Raw genomic sequence first — 14055 nt, 5'->3', positions numbered from 1 at the left:
TTAGCCAAATTCACGGCTAGCTGTTAGCCTATTAGCGAAAACACAAGTAGTACTAGTAGCTAACAAGAACCAATATTTTATTATTATTGTTAATCAAAAAGGTTTCTTGCTGGTTGATGATCGACACTCAGAGAGCTTAGTCAATCGTCATGTCATAATCATCATCAGATTATAATGGCAGATCAACCAGCATTCGGAGTTTGTGAAACTAGTGCTACGGAATGGTGGGCTCTTTCGGTTGACGGATTCGTATTGTTGCTGATTTATAAAGAAGTATCACGGACTAATTTGTATAAGAGAAAAATACTATTCAATCGTATAAGACAAGCGCGAGCCCAACGAACATGCTTAGATTTTTTATTTTCTGGTGCGCTTTCACACGCTGTTGATTGATTGATTGATTGAATGAAAGCGATAGACTGTTGGGTGCCCAGCTACAGCTACAGCTACAGCCTACTGGCCTACTGTTACCTTTTGTTCCTCCAGCTTCCTTCCCTCTCCCTCACGCGCAGGTAGTGAGATACCCCATGGAGTCATGGCCAAGGAAGGCTCCACGTCCTTTGTCCGTGTCCACGCGCAGCCCCTCAGCTCACAGGCCCAATTCTTCCCACGTCCATATCAACACAGCAGCTCAGGAAGGAAGCTTCCCATCTCCCTCCCTCCCTCCCTCCCACCGCCTGCTATCTGAACTCAATGGCCTGAACCCTGTCTGCCACAGTTCACAAAAAAGGTTCCATTTCATCGCCCAATGCCTTGCTTCGGTTGAAAGCCGCGCGCGATATCCGCTGCTGCTTTTGTGGAGTTCTTGAGGGGACAGACCGTAGGCAGAAGAGTTCTTGAGGGGGCGGTGGTGGTTTTGGCGAGGAGGCCGCGCGCGAAAGGCAGGCGATGCCTTTCAGCAGCATGATCCAGGAGATGAAGGGCGAGATCGGCGCCATCTCGTCGCGCGGCCTGCTGCTGTTCCGGTCGGACCGGCCGGGGGGTCACGCCGCCGCCGGGCGAGCGCCGGCAGCCGCCGAGCCGGACGAGGCGCTGCGGGAGAGCTGCTGGGCGCAGGTGCCCCCCGAGCTCCTGCGGATGGTGCTGGTCAGGGTCGAGGACGAGGAGGCGCGCTGGCCCGGCCGCAGCGCCGTCGTGGCGTCCGCCGGCGTCTGCCGCTGCTGGAGGGCCGTCGTCAAGGAGATGGTGCGCGTGCCGGAGGAGTCCGGGAAATTCACCTTCCCCATCTCTCTCAAGCAGGTTAATATGTGTTCGTTATTAGTCTGGTGCTTTGGAAAAAGTTGTTTGTGTCACCTGATTTTTTTTCCCACCTTGAGTAGTCATTGTCAGTGATGGTATTTGCCATACCGCATTCATCATTTGCTAGGGTCAAAGCCTCCATTTCCAGGTTGCGTGTGTGACCCTTGGTCGTCACTGGAAGATATCAGGCAGAATTCCGTTGTTGGTGTACTACCTACCTAGTCATATTTGTTTAATTTTCAGTTCTTGAGTACAAGGGTTCTAGGAGAGTTCTGTTGCTCTTCATGTTTTTATCGATAGGTTGTAAGAAGTCCTTCAGTTTCTTTTGGTTCTGTTTCTGGTTGGAACCAGGTTCTCCAGACTTCGGCAGAGGTCTGGGCGTGGTTTTAAACTGCCCTGTATTGAATTTGGACTTCTGACAATAGTTAAAAGGCCGGGGTGTTTTACCCTGGAACTCTAAAAAAAGAAAGTTCTTGAGTACGATGGTTAGGTAAGTCGAGATACTATTCTCTACTCAGAGGAGATAAAATTAGTAGACAATTCTTTATGATTTCTTTCGTTAAGTCGGTTTGCTTAGAATCAAGTATGCAAGGTCAAATGTTACTTTAGGAGCTAGTCGACTTGTTTTTACAGTTGGCTCTGTCGAAACGTTTGAGGTTTCTTTGACTCTGAAATTTTGTTCATCGATTTATTTTGGTTTTATTAACTTGCAATTTCAAATCTGTAACCTGCAGCCTGCTCCAAGGGATGCCCCAATTAAATGTTTCATTAGGAGGAACCGGGTGACTCAGTCATATTCTCTGTGCGTTGGAGTCACTGATGGTATGCTTTTTTCACCCCCTATATGTATGACTCTTGAACAAATACAGTGTGGATGTCATCATTGTTGATGGACACTGTTTTTTTTTTCTTTTGCTCTGCAGCGTTAGCTGATGATGGGAAATTTCTACTTGCTGCACGCAGAAGTCGTAGGCCCGCAGGCACTGAATACCTTATCTCGCTTGATGCAAAGAATACATCAAAAGGTACCTACATTGGCAAGCTAAGGTGAGCATTCAAGAAACAGTGTCTGAAATTCAAAACTTGCTCTGTTTTTTCAATGCCGTGCATCGGATCAAAAGTATGGCTATGACAGAGACCTCGGTTTACCATATTCTTCTCTGTTAATCAGATCAAACTTCTTGGGAACAAAATTTACTGTCTATGATGCCCATCCACCTTGTGCCGGAGCTGTGGTTTCAAAGGGTCCGTCTGCACGCATGATCGGTTCAGCCCAAGTTTCTCCTGGGGTGCCTGCTGGAAATTATCCAATTTCGCACATTTCTTACGAAGCAACTTTTGGTTCTAGGTATGGCAAACCATGTGGTAGACATTTATTCTTCCAATGTTAGGTTCATATTTCTTTCCAAGAAAACGTTCTGCTATGAATGGACCATCATGTGAATACATTTTTTTATGAGAATTACAAATACTGCAACATCATTTGATTTTTTATGAGAATTACAAATACTGCTCAGACCATCATGAGAGTTGTAAAGTTTGTCCAATGTTTTGCAGGGCGCCAAGAAAGATAAACTGTGTCATGGATTCCATCCATGTATCAGCGATTAAAGGAGGGACTGCTCCCATGCAGACTGAATTTCCATCTGTTAACTCCAACTATTTTGCATCAGTTCCATTCTTCAGGAAATCAGGTCGTCTGGATAGTTCAGGTGTTCAGCTAGCCACTCAGAATGAAGCTAAGATTGTGCTGAAGAACAAGTCCCCCAGATGGCATGAACCGCTGCAGTGCTGGTGCCTGAATTTCCATGGGCGGGTCACGGTTGCATCTGTTAAGAACTTCCAGTTGGTGGCTTCAGGCGAGAGTGATCCGAATAACCAGGATGATGACGACGTGATACTCCAGTTTGGCAAGATCGGGAAGGATTTGTTCACCATGGACTACCGTTATCCGATATCTGCGTTTCAGGCATTTGCCATCTGTCTGAGCAGCTTCGATACCAAAATTACTCGCGAATGAGTCAAGGTACGATTTTTCCTTTGCTGATAGTCCACTTTAGAAGCTGCTCGCACACTCTATTTTTCTTTCTAAATGCTGTCCATCACCGGCATGACGTTTCTATGGTACTATAGCACTGTTTTCTGTGGCACTGCTCAGCACTCTTTAGTCAAGTCATTTTGCTTGGTCCTTAATTTGTGCTACAAATCCTGTACGACTTTATTTGTGGGACGGATGTTCAACCTGCACCATTTTATTTACTTTCTTGTCTCATTTCCCAGCAGGTGCAAGGCAGGTGAACCAGCAGATAAAGCAAGAGAATAGCCTAATCTAGGCTTACCTGAGCTTTAAGTCGGAGAGTTTGGTGATAACTAATCATAGTAGAGCTGAATACTTCTTCTGTTCAGTACTACCGTGATGTAAATAGCAATCTAGCTGGAGTGGTTTGCATTGAGGGTTGGCTAGTGTGAACATCTGATCGGAGTATTGCACTTTGGATTCAGCGAACCTTATATTAAAAGAAAAATTGGTTCTATATCATTGAAAGAACCGCATTTTCGGAAAATACCATTGAAACATCTTATGGCGCGTCTGGTTCTCGTTTCAGAGCAGCCTGGCCCGTCTCCTAGAGCCAGGCGCTGAGCAGCCAGGATGTGCGCATGCAACCACAGACTTTGTTTGGTTGGCAGGCCCTGTGCTACCGCCCTGCATGCGCGTGACCGAGCAGAGCCAGCAGAAGACGCCCACGCTGCACCGCACCGGCCAGGCTCGCGAGAAACGAGTTGTGATTTCGTTTCCCGGGAGCCAGGCCAGGGAGGCAGTTTTGCACCGGCGGAGCCAGGCCCAGGTAGCCATATCCGGGCAACCAATCAGCCCAAGCCTGCATCCCACGGGCCTGGTCAAGCCATATCCAGGGAACCAAACGTGACCTTAGACGTGTGAAATACCATTGAAAGAATAACTAGCATTCTGTCACGATTTGGAGCCATTCTGTCACGATTTGGAGCCTTCTCCTTCACATGTGCTGATCTCTCCTTCTCCTTCCCAATCCCATCCGCTGAGAATCAGTGCACAACAGCACAAGCCCCTCCCCTTCTGCATGAGCTTCGGCTTAGAAAGAGTCCATGCACACAGTGGCGGATGCACGATGCGGGACAAGGGGGGGCTAAAACAATGAAGATGTTGATTTGCATGAAAACTTAATGGTGAAATCAAGCTTTTGCTACAGTGATTAGGCTTGAAATCAAGCCATTAGGGGGGGCTGGAGCCCCCCCAGCCCCCCCTTTGGATCCGCCGCTGCATGCACACGAGCAGGCGAGTCACGAGTGACGAGCAGCTCGCACGACCAAGGCAAGGCCGGCACCGCGCGGATGGGTGATAAGCAGGGATGAAAACGGTACGGATATTTTCTGACCGTATTCGAAACCGAATTCGTTTAGAGGGGTTGAGATCTGTCTGTATTCGAGTCCGGATATCCAACATCCGATACCGTATCCGTATCCGAATACTCAAATCGCATATTTATGATGTCGATATCCAATCGTATCCTATCCGACATAGTTGACACTATCCGTATTCGAATCCGAATCCGGACAGAAATATAAAAACAAATATAATATCGGTGATATCCGTCCGTATCCGATCCGTTTTCATCCCTAGTGATAAGCAGCTCATGCGACAGGGCTCCGGCTCCACCTCGTCGACAGCTCCAGCTCGTGCGAGGGCGGCGGGCAGCTCGGTGAGGTAGCAAGTACGGCGGTCACGGTTGTGATAGTGGGTGCACGGGCGCAGAAAACAACAAGGCAGACTTGGTTCCTCGATTGTTCGGTTTGTTCAGACCATAAAAGTGAGGCCAAAACCAAGAGCCGAACTTTCCAAACCTTAAACGACACTCCTAGTGCCCGAACGCTCGGATTCAGGGGCGCGTCAGGACACACCTCGGGCCCGTCCAAGTGTCCCGCCCCCCACGCACGAAACCACGCCCCCACCCTCCCGCACGAAATCACGCACGGAACGCCCCCCTGCCCCGCACGGAACAGTAGACTCGTTTCGATCCCGACCAAAACAACGGAGCACCCTAGCCCCTCGGGTCCATCCGACTCGGGCGTCACTCGCCAGTCGTGGCGGCCCGTCCCACACTCGCGCGCGGGCCGCCATCCCGCCGCGCCAACCGTCCCCTCGCCATTTCGTCGCGCCGCCCATCCCCTCGCCGTGCCCCACTAGGTGCGTCGCATCCTCACCGCCCTCCCATCACAAGTATTACTTGTTTGCAATATCAAACAAAGCACAATGCGAGATGCAACATCAGAACAAATCTACAGCAACATCAGAACAAAGCGCCTACAACTACAGAACAAAACTACTGCAATGCAAGATGCAAGATCAGAAAAAAACTAATGCAACAAAAAATATTACTTGTTGCAACACCATAACAAGGCTACTGCAACAAAACACAACAAAGTGCAATGCATGAAAGCAACATCAGAAAAAAGACTAATGCAACAAAGAAAATTTACTTATTGCAACAGCAAAACAAGGCTACTGCAACAGCAGAAATAAAAGTGCAATGCGAGATGCAACATCAGAAAAAAGAGACTAATGCAACAAAGAAATATTACTTGTTGCAACAGCAAAATAAGCCTACTGCAACAGAGCTCGTCGGAACCCTAGCCACCGCCGCGTCCCTCGGATCCAGATCCAGAGGAGGAGGAGGAGGATGTGGCGGAACCGCCTGATCTAATGCCCTCTACAGAGTACTTGTCTTCCATTAGACCCTAAATACCCAAGAGAGTGCACTAAACCACATTGTTTCGTCGAGCACACCCAAAGGGAGAACTCGAAAATCCAAGTTTTCGTCAGGATCATAAATGAGAGGATAAAGCTTACAACATTTTTAGCCATTTCTTTACACCACTTTATTACAACATCAGAATGGTAAACAAGATAACTACGACAATGGAATAAAACATGTGATCAGAGTTTCAACGGAAATTAAGTTTACTTGTAAGCTATTGAACATTAAGCATGAGACATAATTATATACATGTGAGGATAGCAAATCATAAGCTTTTCTTTCCAAAACTTTATTCGTGAAGGTTATAATTAAAACTCTATGTCCGTAACGTAAGAAAACCCTCGTTGAGCCTACAAGGAGAACACACAAAAGGTCAGCTCTACCAACATCCACATGTCATCTACAACAGGGGGAATAAAACCCTGAGTACTCGATTGTACTCAGCAAGACTTACCCGACAGGAGAAAAATAAAATACTCTAAGGATATGCAAGACTTATTTTGGCTTGCTGGTTAATTGCATTTATAGGAAGCATTACTAATAGTGCATCCTTATGCTCAGAGTTTTTAGCAGTTATTTTTAGTTAATTAGCTAATCATTCTAGGTAAGCACCTATGCTCATTCAAGCATGTGGTAAGCAATCAGAACCATTTTATCACCTTCCATGTTTCAGTTCTTACTACGGTGCTAGACCATAACCAAGTTGTACCGTCTTAAAAAAACGGTGATTCGCGAATCAATGTATCATAGCTGGGTACCCCGAAACACACGCCTCGCTTGTACCACAGGCACAAACAAGACCAACCCGTTCCACTCCTATCAAGGGGTCAAGGTCCCCGTCCAAACTTGGACTTCAAGCCCCCAACACTTGAGACCCAGTATCAGTATGGTGCTTAGACCTCCACCTAATACCTACCCCTAAAAGTCGGTCCAGAAAGAGCTGGAACCCATGACAAGAGAGCAACAAGTCTTCTCACTCACATAAGCAAGTATGTGTTCAGGATAATAAGTCTGTGACCTAACTACCATCCATAGCAACGGATGGTCCTCATTCGACACAGGCGGAACAAATGCAACCGGAGCCTCGCACGGTTGCCTAACCAAGTCCAAATCCAAATCCAAAGCACAGTCCCGCCCGGTCTCCAATTATCATCCATATATATTTCATGTGATAGTTATATGATAATAAGAACAATAATGTCTTTTCTATCTCTCGTGAGTGACAGATAATCATCCGACTTCTACCAGAATCCTTTAGCATAGCAATCTATATGATCATGACATACTAGTAGAACTCATAGGATAAGGATATATATATGCAAGTGGATTTCATTCTAACTCCTTAAAACTTAATCCACAAGCATAAGATAAAGTGCAAAATAATAGAGGTTATGCAACGGAGCTTGCCTGGGTAAGATATAACCAAAAGTTAGCATTCCATCGTAGTGACCCGATCATCAAGGCACCATCCTTTCTGCTACTCCAGATGACTCCGGAAGACGTCGTTGTTCCTATTATACACGTGGATGCATCGCAAAAACGTAACTAACCAACGGCAACCGTAACTCTTAAAATACGTTGACGCCTCTCAAGCTAATGAGCTAGCTCTATGACTAACGTACTAGGCTATGTATCCACGTTGTCGAGTAAGGCGTCGTTTATCGAAAAAATGTTTTAGTTCTATAATCCCAAGGTGTTTCTTTTACTCCATTTCATTGATTTAATATATATTCGAACTAGGAGTCATTAGCTATCTTAGCAAACTAATTATTATAGAGATACAAAAATTACAGTGAGCACCTCATAATATTAGGAAGTTCCTGTGAAATTTCCAGAATTAACACTAGCACTGATTAATCATAAAAATTCCTACAAGTTTATATCTTAACAATATTAAGCATCTCAATTTAATTAGATAACTCCTGAAAATACTATAAAACTATATGAATAAGATATACTAGCAGATAGATCATGATTTTAGAAACCTAACAAAATTAGTTTCATAATTTTTGGTCCACTATACAAATTTATATTGAATTTAAAAATTTACCTTAGAAACGAAATTAGAAAATGCTTTAGGAAAAAGGGAAAGACTGGCCACCAATTCGGCCCAGCCGCCTGCTGCAGCACGCACGGGGCGTGGCCAGGCGCTAGCAGGCCAGCCCAACTGGCCCGCTACGCGAGTGTACTCGCGCATTTAGCAACTTATCAGATTACTACGCGGCGACTCCGCGCACTATTGCACTAGAGACAAGTTTTGGATCGAGCACCATCAATATCCTTACCCACTCACTAAGTCGGTCCCCGACGCCCTGCACACGACGGCGTGGCTCCGGCCGACACTACACACCTACGTCGGATAATGGAGCGAGGCACCAGTCAAACAAGCAGGCCAACGAGTATCACGGAGCCAAGACGAAACCCTAGGCGGCGATTAGAAGTTAGACGGTGACTGCTAATGCACTGCTTGCATCGGCGGACCAACTACCACGGCGACGCGAGCGTTTCGGCGAGCCTATGCCCCCATGGACGGGTAGAGATAGTGGAGAAGCATCAATAGCTCACCGTGGTGCACACTATGGCAATGGTCGAAGCAGGGGAGGGCTGAGGTGGTCCGGCCATGTGCGCCCAAGCACGACAGCGACATCCTGAGGCGGACACCGACGTGTCACCACACCGTCGATGAGTGCCCTGGACAAAATAGCACGAGCACCGGATAGAGGGAGTCAAGGCGAGTTTGGGGTTACGAGCAATTGAACTGCTATCAACCCTACGGGCCTTACCCCCAAACCTACCGGCTCAGCGGCGCACATGACCGGCGGTGAGAAAAATGCCAAATTGCTGGTCGATAGTGCTCGGCCAGGCTTGAGGGGAAAGAGACGGCTAGCCAACTTCCTAAGCTACCCAATGGAGCGAGGAACTATGCGGCGAAGCCCGCTGACGCTAGGAGGGAAGAAGGAGCGGTGGCCCTGTGCATGGTGTGGTCGTGGAGAGGACACACAAGCGAGCCCGAGCAGATTAAGATGGGGTGGTTCCGATCGATTACGGCAGCACCAGCACGTGCGCCCAGATGACAAGACATGGAGGCTTGGCGCGAAGCGCTTGGAATGTAGTGGCAGGACCCGAGCGGGGCTCATCGGCGTCGGCTAGCGGAGGCCAAGCGAGATAGAGAGGCATCACCATCACCACTGTGACCAGGGTCAGTTGACCTAGACGCGGCGACAGTGGTACATGCCCGGAGGCTCAACACGGTAGTTGAATCGGGGGGTGGGGCAAGCGCCACGTTGGTCGAGCGACGACAGTTGCAGCATCGGCTCAACCCAGCACACGGCACGATGGCTAGCCACTCGAGCATGGCACGCTCACGAAGCTGCAGCAGAAGCCAGGACGCATCCAACCGAGACTAGCCAACATAGGGCCAGGGATGTCGCGTGACACCGATCGGGCGCACGAGCTGGCTAGCAGCAATAGCCTAGCCACGGCTTGAGCTCGGTGCCAGCAGCGCTCGCGTGCGCACGGTGACCATGGACTCAGGTCGAGCGACAACAACAGATGATGTGCACGTGTTTGGACTCAGGCCGAGCGACAGCAACTGATGACGTGAACACATTTGAAAGCGAAGCAAAGGCTGCTGATCAACACGACCGGAGTTTAATCAATTCCACTAACCTAAAGCTAATACTAACACCCAACTGGCGAAGTAAATCGCACGTCCAGAGAACGATCAGAGAGGGAGATAGAGAGGTGCCAACATGAGTTCATTACGCTGAACGCGGGTTCACGAACCGAGCACCAAATCATGGTTTACAATGCGTTCTAAGGAGGTTTGGGCAAATTTAGAGCGGACAACGTGACATTCAACACAACTTCGACCTACACCATGCTCAAATGCTTACTTAGAAGCAACCAACGGTATAAAAACATGGATCTAGTGTTTAAATATTTTAGTTAGAATTTAAATGTCAAAATGTCGTTGTCTACTAGCCTTCCATACTTCGAAAAGTTAAGGGTTTCAGTTGGGGCTAAGTAGCCATTAACTCTTTTGTCGCAATTTTTAATAGGTCTAAACCTTGTTAACTTCAACTAACAAATACTTCATGTAATAGTCCATACTTTATACTAAACCATAGGAACAAAATATTTAAGCACTATTTAATTATTTTGCTCAATATAATTCGCAAAAAATGGCACTTTAATCACAAGTTCAACTTGATTTTAATTTTAGATTTGATTTTTTTGAGCTCCCAAGAACACTAGTTAACAACATTAATTTTCCAAAAGTTAAAGTTGTATTTTCATCTACTAAACTAGTACTTCAATTTTTATTTAAGTACTAAATACAAGTTATATCTTATTTTTGTTTATAGAAATTGTTTTTCGTGCCAAATAATTAAAACTACTTATCCTGTTTTCTTGTTAGGATTTTCATTAGCATTTTTATGCACTAAGTAAATTAACTTAGATATGTATTTGATTTCTCTCAACCACTAAAGGTAGGTCGTACACGGTTTGTTTATCATTTCATGCGTGATTTTAAAATTTTTAACTCGAGAACTTGTTTTGCTAATTTCCCTAAGACCTTAACCTAGGTGCTAAGCAAGCTCATAACACTAGAGGTGTTATAGAGGAGGAGGAGAAGGAGGAGAAGAGATTAGATCCAGAGGAGGAGGAGGAGGAGGAGGAGGGCTCAGATCTAGAGAGGACCCACCAACCTCGTCGGAAGCCGCTGCCATCGCCTTCCTCTCTGGTGGCATGGAGGTCGTGGAGGGGAGGGAGGGAGGGAGGGATGGAGGGGCTGCAATGATCTAGCGTGCGAGCGCTGCAACCCATAGAAGGGCACGCGGCGCAGCAGCGAGAAAGTGGGTACGGAGGAGCGGGCGAGCGACTGGGTGCGGCGGTCACTGGATGGGATGGGAGTGGGTGGGGGAGTCGAGTGGATAAGGCGAGGCGTGCGGTCGATCGAGTCGTGCGGGGCCCATCCGGACAGGACGAGCGCCCGCACGGTATCATTATCGAACCTTAAAACCGAAACCGACATTTCGGTTTGGTTTTTGTTTTGGTGTAAATTTGCCTAGTCTGATTTTTTGAGTGAAGCAGTTGCGTGGGTCGATGAAAGCTCTAGTTTGGTTTTGGTTAATTGATGAAACCCTAAGTGCTAACCTAGTATATCAAGATGATTATGAGATAGGTAGCACTACTCCAAGTGATGAAGCAATGGCGAAGATCATGACAATGGTGATGGTCAAATGCTTAAACTTAGAAAAGAAGAAAGAGAAAAATAAAAGGCTCAAGGCAAAGATATAAAATGTAGGAGCCATTTTGTTTTAGTGATCAAGACACTTAGTGAGTGTGATCACATTTAGGATAGATAGCTGTACTATTAAGAGGAGTGAAACTCGTATCAGAATGTGGTTATCAAAGTGCCACTAGATGCTCTAACTCATTGCATATGCATTTAGGATCTAGTGGAGTGCTAACACCCTTGAAAATGTTTGTGAAAACATGCTAACACTTGTGCACAAGGTGATACACTTGGTGGTGTTGGCACATCTACAAAGGAGGTGGTGTTTGTAGGGATTCGGCGCTTTCGGGAAAATGAAATGCCTATTTTCTATTGCGCCGGATGCAAAATTCTTGGTGGTTGGCACATTTGAGCAAGGGTAAAGAAGTTAGAGTTGAAATAGAGTTGGTCGAAATGATGCTAGCGTCGGTCTACTGACCGGACGCTGGGTCACTCAGCGACCGGACGCTGAAAGGCTACGTCCGGTCGAGCTGTCAAAAGGCACAGTGGCTAGGGTATTGCACCGGACGCTAGTCTGTGTCCGGTCAAGGTGGACCGGACGCGTCCGGTTGAAAAAATATGCCTCGGGGAGCTTACTGGAAACGACCGGATGCTGGGGCTTCAGCGTCCGGTCAGTTTTACCGGAGCGTCCGGTCAGCTTCGTAGCCGTTGAAATCTGACGAACAGCGTTTGAAGCTAGTGACGCGTGGCATCCATCGAGCGATCGGACGCTGAGGGCCAGCGTCCGGTCAGTATGACCGGAGCGTCCGGTCAGAGCGTGTTTTTGCCCAATGAAGGGGTATAACGGCTCTATTTGATGAGAGCTCTATTTATAGCCCCATGGCCGACTCAAGAGAGTACTCTTGCATATTTTCATTAACATAACAACCTTGTGAGCTTAGCCAAAGTCCTCCCACTCATCTCCATCATTGATCCATCATCATTGTGAGATTGGGAGAGAATCCAAGTGCATTGCTTGAGTGATTGCATCTAGTGGCACTTGGTATTCGTGTTGCACTGCGGATTTCACTTGTTTCTCTTGGTGGTTGCCACCACCTAGACGGTTGGAGCAGCGGTGGAGGATCGGCATGAGTCAGTGATTGTTTGTGGCGGCCTTCGGTGATTGTGAGGGGAGTTGTACCTTCCCCGACGGAGTGCCGAAAGGTAACTCTAGTAAATTGCTCGTGTCATTGAGTTACCTCACTTGTGGGTCGGTTCTTGTGGTGTCCTATCGTATGGACGAGGTTTGTGAAACACCTCTTAGCCGCCGAACCACCAAGTGTTGGTCGACACAACGGGGACTAGCGTGTTGATAAACACGTGAACCTCGGGAGAAAAATTGGTTGTCTCTTGTCATTTGCATTCTCTTAGTGATTGGCTTGATCTTCATCTTGTGATTGGTTCATCTCCTACACGGTGGTATAATCACCCTACTTGCTTGTTTACATTCTTGCAAACTAGTTGATACAAGCTCTTTAGTGTAATTAGAATTGAGAGCTTGCTTTGTTATTTACATTCATCTAGTTGAGCTCTTTAGACTAGTAAGTTTGTGTGCCTTATTTAACATTGCAACTAGAAGTGTCGGATAGGTGGTTTGCAACCCTTGTAGAGCTAGAGCAAGTTTGTATTACGCTATTTGTCATACTACTCAAATTGCTCTAGTTGATTTATAGATTTTTAAATAGGCTATTCACCCCTCTCTAGCCATACTAGGACCTTTCATGTGGTATCAGAGCTGTGGTCACCATTTAATTAAAGGCTTAACAACCTCGGTGTCAAATTATGGCTCAAGTTGTGTTCAATCATGTGGGGGGCAAACCATCATTCTTTGATGGCACATGCTATGGTTATTGGAAGAGAAAAATGAGGATGTATCTTGGTTCAATAAATGATCAAGTATGGGAAGTGATCGAGAATGACTATGCTATCATTGATCCCGATAATCCAACAAATCAAGATAAGATCAACAAGCAATGCAATACAATGGCTCTTAACACCATATACAATGCTATTGATTCCAAGGTGTTTGAGCAAATCAAGGATTGTGATAGAGCAAATGATGTGTGGAAGAGATTGGAGAAAACATATGAGGGCACACCGACGGTGAAGAGTGCCAAGTTGTATATCCTCAAGGATAAATTGATAAGCTTCAAGATGAAGGAAGATGAGAGCATTCCGAAGATGTTCCATCGTTTGCAAGTCATTGTCAATGACTTGATGGTATTGGGAGAAAAGATCAAGGATGATGATGTCTCCCATCAATTCTTGATGTGCTTACCTCCAAGATTTGAGATGTTAAGATTGCTCATCATAAGAGGAGGATTGAAGGACATTACCCCTAACCAAGTACTAGGTGATGTCATGACATAAGAGACATACCATGTGGAAAGGAAGGGGGATGACAAGGAGGACAAGAAGGAAGAAGAGGACAAAAAGAAGAAAATCATAGCTTTCAAAGCTAGTTCATCATCATACAAAAACAAGGGCAAGTTCAAGAAAGAATCAAGTGATGATGAAGATCTTAGTGATATTGATGATGAGGCTATGGCTCTCTTTGTGCGCAAGATGAGCAAGTTCATGAATAAGAAGGGCTATGGTGCAAGAAAAAGAAGAGATCACACAAAGAGCAAAGAATATGTGAGAAAATGCTACAATTGCAAGAGCCCCGATCATGTTGTAGCAAATTGTCCCTACAATAGTGATAATGATGAAGATGAGAAGAAGAAGCACAAGAAAGATAAG

At 46.3% G+C, this 14055-nt stretch overlaps 1 protein-coding gene across 2 annotated transcripts; it reads left to right on the top strand.

Moving 5' to 3' along the window:
- The first annotated feature begins 530 nt into the window (after positions 1 to 530).
- Positions 531 to 3798, top strand: LOC136533367 (tubby-like F-box protein 11). Of its 2 annotated transcripts, none has more exons than XM_066525924.1 (6): positions 531 to 1239; positions 1974 to 2061; positions 2163 to 2286; positions 2411 to 2587; positions 2797 to 3265; positions 3520 to 3798. In XM_066525924.1, the coding sequence occupies exons 1-5, from the start codon at positions 889 to 891 to the stop codon at positions 3257 to 3259; spliced, it is 1203 nt and encodes a 400-aa protein (XP_066382021.1). In that variant the 5' UTR covers positions 531 to 888; the 3' UTR covers positions 3260 to 3265; positions 3520 to 3798. The 2 variants fall into 2 exon arrangements, with proteins under 2 accessions (XP_066382021.1, XP_066382020.1); XM_066525923.1 differs by having other exon boundaries at positions 533 to 1239; positions 3523 to 3797.
- Positions 3799 to 14055: the final 10257 nt, after the last annotated feature.

The sequence above is a fragment of the Miscanthus floridulus genome, unplaced genomic scaffold (assembly GCF_019320115.1).
Source record: "Miscanthus floridulus cultivar M001 unplaced genomic scaffold, ASM1932011v1 fs_871_2, whole genome shotgun sequence".
NCBI lineage: Eukaryota > Viridiplantae > Streptophyta > Magnoliopsida > Poales > Poaceae > Miscanthus > Miscanthus floridulus.
The sequence above is the reverse complement of the archived record's forward strand: the minus strand, read 5'-3'. Positions and strand labels throughout refer to the sequence as shown.

What these genes read in the sequence shown, in the direction of transcription:
- LOC136533367 (XM_066525924.1), top strand. Translation starts at nt 889, where the DNA reads ATGCCTTTCAGCAGCATGATCCAGGAGATGAAGGGCGAGATCGGCGCC. An exon ending in TCCCCATCTCTCTCAAGCAG is followed by an intron (nt 1,240 to 1,973) that starts GTTAATATGTGT and finishes TGTAACCTGCAG; the next exon opens with CCTGCTCCAAGGGATGCCCC. An exon ending in GAAGCAACTTTTGGTTCTAG is followed by an intron (nt 2,588 to 2,796) that starts GTATGGCAAACC and finishes AATGTTTTGCAG; the next exon opens with GGCGCCAAGAAAGATAAACT.